General features: G+C 56.2%; 1 protein-coding gene across 1 annotated transcript in view; it reads left to right on the top strand.

Annotated features, from left to right (window-relative positions):
• The first annotated feature begins 437 nt into the window (after window positions 1–437).
• Window positions 438–6110, top strand: part of TFAP2C (transcription factor AP-2 gamma) — a 12978-nt gene continuing 7305 nt past the window's right edge. The window contains exons 1-5 of the mRNA XM_011370164.2: window positions 438–609; window positions 2221–2709; window positions 2818–2869; window positions 4056–4272; window positions 4901–5019. Coding sequence (XP_011368466.1) covers window positions 562–609; window positions 2221–2709; window positions 2818–2869; window positions 4056–4272; window positions 4901–5019 — 925 coding nt within the window. The 5' untranslated portion in view covers window positions 438–561. The remainder of the gene's footprint in view (window positions 610–2220; window positions 2710–2817; window positions 2870–4055; window positions 4273–4900; window positions 5020–6110) is intronic.

Below are 6110 nucleotides of genomic sequence, written 5' to 3'. Positions count from 1 at the left end.
GGGGGGGGCGGCTTTAGGTATTTGGATCCAGGTCTTCAGATCGACCAATCTCAGGCGTGTGCAAGGTGGGGGTGACTGATGGACGGCGCGACGGGGGGCCTTGGCCTCGGGGTCTGAGGCTGTCTGTGAGGTGCCGCCCACTCCTCGCCCCCAGCATCGTGGGTTTCCGCGTGGCGCCCAGCCGGGGTGCGGGGCGGAGCTAGGCTGGGACTGGCTGGGGGCCGCCCCGCCCGGCGCCCGGGCCTTCGCGCCGGCCCCCGGGGAGGAGTTATGATAATTTCCTTCTCATTAAGGCGCCCGGGTCCCCCGGCTATCACCGGCACACACGGCGCGGGCGCGGCTTCCCGGGTCCTTGGCAGCGGCCTGTACACCGGCGGCGGCAGCGGCATCTACGCTAGCAGAGCCGCGGATGCGCGTCCAGTGACCGGTTCGGCGAGGCCCGCGCGCGGCGGGGGCGGCGGCAGACGCCTGGCCACCGTGACCCCGATTTTGGATTTACCGCTCGGGGGGTGGGGGGAGCCTGGATTTAACTGGCGACTCTTTTGGGGGACGCAAGACGCCATGTTGTGGAAAATAACCGATAATGTCAAGTATGAAGAGGACTGCGAGGTGAGCTGGGCACAGGGGCGCGCAGCCCGGCCGCGCCCGAGTACAGCCCGGGAGGCGGGGGCCGCTCACCGGACCGCGGTCCGGGGCCAGGGCGCAGGCGCAGCCAACGGGCACCCGCCGCTACCCCTAGATGGGACGGGGTCCGCCTTTCCGGACACCCCCTAGTCGGGTTCTCCCGGCCCCCTTCCTGAATCGGGCCTTTTCCCAAAGATACAGCCTTGGGAACGGGGCCTGGAAGGAGAATGGCAGATCCCACCCACGAAGCTTACCGGTCGGCTTCAGGCGACGCAAAACAGCTCTTCTCCCCGTTTTCTCAGAAGAGCGCCGGGTCCGCAGCCCTTCCTTGGACGTGGCTTTCACGCACGCAATCTCCGTCCAAAGGGGTCAGACGAGGCGACCTGCCAGCGACACCTTTGCGGAGGCTCCTCTGAGGCGGGCTTGTCACCTGCCCCGCTACCTTCTCGGGGGAAGAAGAAAACAGCATTTAGTTAGGCTTTCAAGAGAAGTGGGGGCTGGGGAGGGGGGAGCCGGGGCCAGATGGGGCCGTAAGCGCTCGGAGTGCTCCAGCCTGTCGGACAGGTTGAGCTAGAGTTTCGGAGTGGGAGGGAGGGAGGCGGCGAGCGGGAAGAGGAAGAAGACGCTGGCGGCGGGAGGCGTGCGCCCTGGCGCTGGGAGAGGGGAGCCCGGGCTGGCGGCCCGCGGGAGCGCACGGCGCCCCAGGGATCGCGAGGGGCTGCCCCCGCTGGTAGGCCCGTGCTCTTCCACCAGGGGGCGACGGTGCCATGTTTCTCCTGGTTCCCCACTGCCCTGTGACCCCCCCCAGAGCACACGGAGACACATCCTTTAGGAATTAAGTCGGCAGCGGTGGGGTGAGGGGACGTGCCTAGGCCAGGTTGTCCAACCTCAGGGTCCTTAATCCTCTCTCTGTTCCGTGGCCTGTGGGGACACTGACCGTGGCCGGGCGCTCGGAGCCGGCTCACTTTCTATCCCCACTCGGTGGGGACACGCTAGCAGCCAGCGCAGCTCCGGCTGCGGTGCGTTCCTTCTCGAGTTCCTCGGTGGCGCTGGGTGGCAGGCCCTGCTCGGGCGTGTCGCTCGCCGGGAGGTCTTTGTCCGGAGGGCGTGGAAGGGAGAGTCCCTGGGGCGGGGGAAGACGCGCACTTCCCGCGCTGGGCGCTTTATCCGCGCGCGCCGCGTCTCCGCCGCCTTCTGCTCGGCGACGCCAGCATGTGCGGGCTGGTGAGCGAGAGCGCCCTGCACCGCGTGCACCGCGGTCCGGCCTCCCGGGGCCGCGGCCGCGGCGTCTGGCCCAAGGCCTGGACCTCGGACTTGGCACCTCGGAGCGCCTCGGGCGTCGGAGCGCCCGGGCCTTCGCCGCCGGGCTTCGAGGGCGCGCTCCCCCAGGTCTTGCCGTCTTTCTCCCTTTCCTCCGCAGACTCGCGGTTTACAACGAAATCCCCGGGGCACCCCGCTCCCGGGTGCCCTTCGGCCCGCGGGTCGGTTCCGGGCTGGTGCGCTGGGTCCCCGGGGAGCGCGGCTCCGCGTGGCGGCGGCGGCCAGTTCGCAGGAGCGGGGTTTCGTGCTAAGCGGGTGTCCGTTTCTCTCCCGCAGGATCGACACGACGCGAGCAGCAATGGGAACCCGCGCCTCCCCCACCTCTCCTCGGCGGGGCAGCATCTCTACAGCCCCGCGCCGCCCCTGTCCCATACCGGAGTCGCCGAATACCAGCCGCCGCCCTACTTCCCGCCCCCGTACCAGCAGCTGGCTTACTCGCAGTCTTCCGACCCCTACTCGCATCTGGGAGAAGCGTACGCAGCGGCCATCACCCCCCTGCCCCAGCCGGCGCCCACCGGCAGCCAGCCGCAGGCCTGGCCCGGCCGCCAGAGTCAGGAGGGGGCTGGCCTGCCGTCGCACCACGGGCGCCCGGCCGGCCTGCTGCCCCACCTCTCCGGGCTGGACGGCGGCGCCATGAGCGCGCGCAGGGATGGCTACCGCCGCTCGGACCTGCTGCTGCCGCCGCACGCGCACACGCTGGACGCCGCGGGCCTGGCGGAGAACCTGGGCCTTCACGACATGGCGCACCAGATGGAGGAGGTGCAGGTGAGGGCGCGTCGCTCTCGTCCTCTCTCCCCCCAGAGCGTTGGCCTCTCTCCTACCCTCTGCCCGGGCTCCCCAGCACTTAAGGAAACTTTGTCGTTTCTCCCCCAGATTGTCGACGACCAGCACTTGCTTCTGCACGATCAGACTGTAATTCGCAAAGGTAGGTTCTGGCCACGTACGGCCTGGACTGACTCTTAACAGTTGTGAAGCCACTAACTTAACGGCAAGGTGGGGGGCATTTGGTGGCCGACTTGGGACATCTGTGGTGGAAGGGATGAGGACTCGGAGAAGGCAGGTTTTAGGAGTGAGAAGAGAGGGGATTATCCGATTCTTTCTGACCTAAATGATAAAGGATGCTGTTCATGTCTCCGACATGTTACTGATCCTTGTATTGGCCTGTGTTTTTACAATGTTAGGGAGTGTTCCAGGGTGAGTTAACACTGATTTAATTTGGAAAAAAACAAAACACCTTAGTCGAGTGGTTGATTCTGTGATACTTTTAATGGTCGGATGAGTCGATGTGATTTTTGCTTCTGATTTCAAATACGCATGCCAAAGATCCTCAATTCCGACCTGCAAGAAGTTTTGAAACAGTTTGGCCGACCAAATAGACAGCCTTGAAAGAATGTTGTGGGGGTGGGGGCGTCGTGATCTGTCAGATGGGTTTATGCAGGATAAGCCGGGAGGGGATTTGGAAAATTGGATTACTGTACTTGGTGAGGAAAATTACCTTACTGTACTAATGGGATTGCCAGTCCGCCTGTTTTGGGAATCGGAGTAGGCCTAAATTAAAGGTGGCTACGGTCTGTTACTTGAAGTTAGACTGCTTGAAATCAATTGGGGGAAAATGGGTTTTGGGGGGGGGGAAAACCCTCAGAAAATAAACTGAATTTCCCAGTAAACTTAGAACAGAACAGGTTTGTTTGTATTTAAAAATTTGCCGTGATCAGTTGCACGGAAAGGTTTTGGCAAAGGATCTGAGTGTCCTGTGATTTTGGTTGCTCGTTGAGTGAAAGAAAAATAGAATCAACCATTTATTTAGTACTGTAAACAATCTTTTACAAACAAATATTCTAATTAAAGGTTTTTAACAGTGGCTAGAAAATGAAAACGCTCCATGCTTGAGATCTTGAGTAATTAACTTTCTAAGGTGTTAACTTGCAAATTTCAGATTCGATTATCTTTGAAGAAATATGGCTTTTCAAAAATCTGCTTGCAAATCATAGCCCCACATGCAGTTGTTACTTGCTTCAAGAGCTCTTTCTGCTTTGGTTAAGAGGGTTTGAAAAGGTGTCTCTTGCTTGCGCTCAGTTCTGAAGACTGCCACTTCTGATCTTCATTCCCAGGTCCTGTTTCTATGACCAAGAACCCCCTGAATCTCCCTTGTCAGAAGGATCTGGTGGGGGCTGTGATGAACCCCAGCGAGGTCTTCTGCTCAGTGCCTGGACGGTTGTCCCTCCTGAGCTCCACATCTAAATACAAAGTGACAGTTGCTGAAGTCCAGAGGCGATTGTCCCCGCCTGAGTGCTTAAATGCCTCATTACTGGGAGGTGTTCTCAGAAGGTACATGGGGACGCATCCTGGCACGGTGGTAGGTTGGTTGGCTGGTTGAAGGTGAATATCTTAAAAGGAGCAGGAGGTATTTTTAACATTTATGTAACTTTTATACCAAACACTGAATTCTAATTGGCTCAGAGGGTTTTTAGTACATTTCTCCTCTTTTAGAAAGTGCCAACTATAGAAGAAAGTGCTAAAGCAGCGCTAACAAATTCTCATTTGGTTAGAACTTGATTCCGTGTGTGGAGTGGTGGCATCTGTACTATGGAAAGAGGAACTCCAAGGGTTTTGTTCCCTCAGGGAGTTGTCGGGGTATTTTTGTTTTTTTTGGTTTTTTTTGTTTTTTTTTTTTGTTTTGGAGTTGCTGCAGTGTTTACGAGTGAAAATTTATCAGCTCCAGTGCCACTTGAAATATTCTGTGATTTAAAACAAAAAAAAATGTTGACGGTGCTTAGGTAGATATTTGAGTTTTACAGGGATTAATTCAGTGAGGACTCCCTGTACCGTTTGATGTGATCCACATACTGTAGATAGTCTTTGACGAATTTCAATTTTGAGAGCAGCACTCTAGGAATTTGGGATTTTAAAATGTGGCTTCTTGAGAATAACCACAAGTTAACTTTCTTGTACTCAGAGCCAAATCTAAAAATGGAGGCCGGTCCTTGCGGGAGAAGCTGGACAAGATCGGGCTGAATCTGCCGGCGGGGAGACGGAAAGCTGCTCATGTTACCCTCCTGACGTCCTTGGTAGAAGGTCAGTGGAGTTTTGTTAATGTTCTTGGGTGTGCGGGGGGGTTGTTTGTTGCGCTGTGTCTTTAATACTTTTCTAAAGAAAACTTTAAAAACCCAATCACGGGTAGAGTGAGGTGAAGGCGATTCGATTCGTCATAAGTTCATTACAGTGAATCACCGTAATCACGTCAAATAAGTTAACGTTTCACTGTCTGGCTGCTGAAGTGTATTCTTTTCTGGGTTCCCAGATAAGTGCAGGAAAGAAATTGGTTTTCCTAACCAAGAAATCATCCTAGAGGATGTGGAGACATTTCCTGTTAAATGAACCAGTTTTTGAAAGATGCGATCGATCAGTTGATACACCTTTTAGAAAGCTTGTTACTTATTGGTGGGCAGAAGTATGGGCTCTGGTTTTTCGTAGCTGTGGGATATTTGGATTGAGGTCAGTGAAAAGAAGCCCTTGCTAGGACTGGCCCAGCTCGCAAGTCCTTTGTTCATTCTCCCCATCAAAAGAAAAGAAAAAAGTGCCGGGGGGAGGGCCCACAGATGAGCCCTCTCCCCACTCCTAAGATAGAGTAGGATGTGACATTTCAGTTTCTTGAATGTTCCTCCACGCCCCCACTCCGACCTGGAGAGTAGCCAAGGATGCAGTACGGTCTTTAAGCGGCGAGAAAAAAAAAGTGAAGTAATTTTTAAAAAACAAAGCACGCACACTTACTGTGCACAGGCTTCTCCTGCAGCCTGCAGCCACCTCTAGCACCTTGCCCAATCAGCAGAGTGCGGGGCTCTGGCTCCGGGAGCTGATGGAGGGGTTCAAGCTTTTGAACACTTTTCTTTCCCTGGTCTAATGGCGCTACTTCGGTGCTGAAAGACTTGGCAGAGCCCCGCTCTACCTTTTTACGAGTGTCTTTGGAGGTCAGGGCCAGGAGAAAGGAGCTGCCTGTTAACTGCCTGTTGGGGACCAGCTGTCCTGCGTGGAGAATGGTGGGCTCTGCGTGCTGGGCGCATAAATGTGTCTCCGCTAGGTTTTCTTACGAGCCTGGCAGGGGTGCTTGAATAAGGAAGTGTGTGCCAGAACAATGCTTCTCAGATTCTGATTTAGTAAGTCCTGGG

Source organism: Pteropus vampyrus, unplaced genomic scaffold (genome assembly GCF_000151845.1).
Source record: "Pteropus vampyrus isolate Shadow unplaced genomic scaffold, Pvam_2.0 Scaffold162, whole genome shotgun sequence".
NCBI classification, from domain to species: Eukaryota; Metazoa; Chordata; class Mammalia; order Chiroptera; family Pteropodidae; genus Pteropus; species Pteropus vampyrus.
This window is presented reverse-complemented; position numbering and strand designations above follow the sequence as displayed.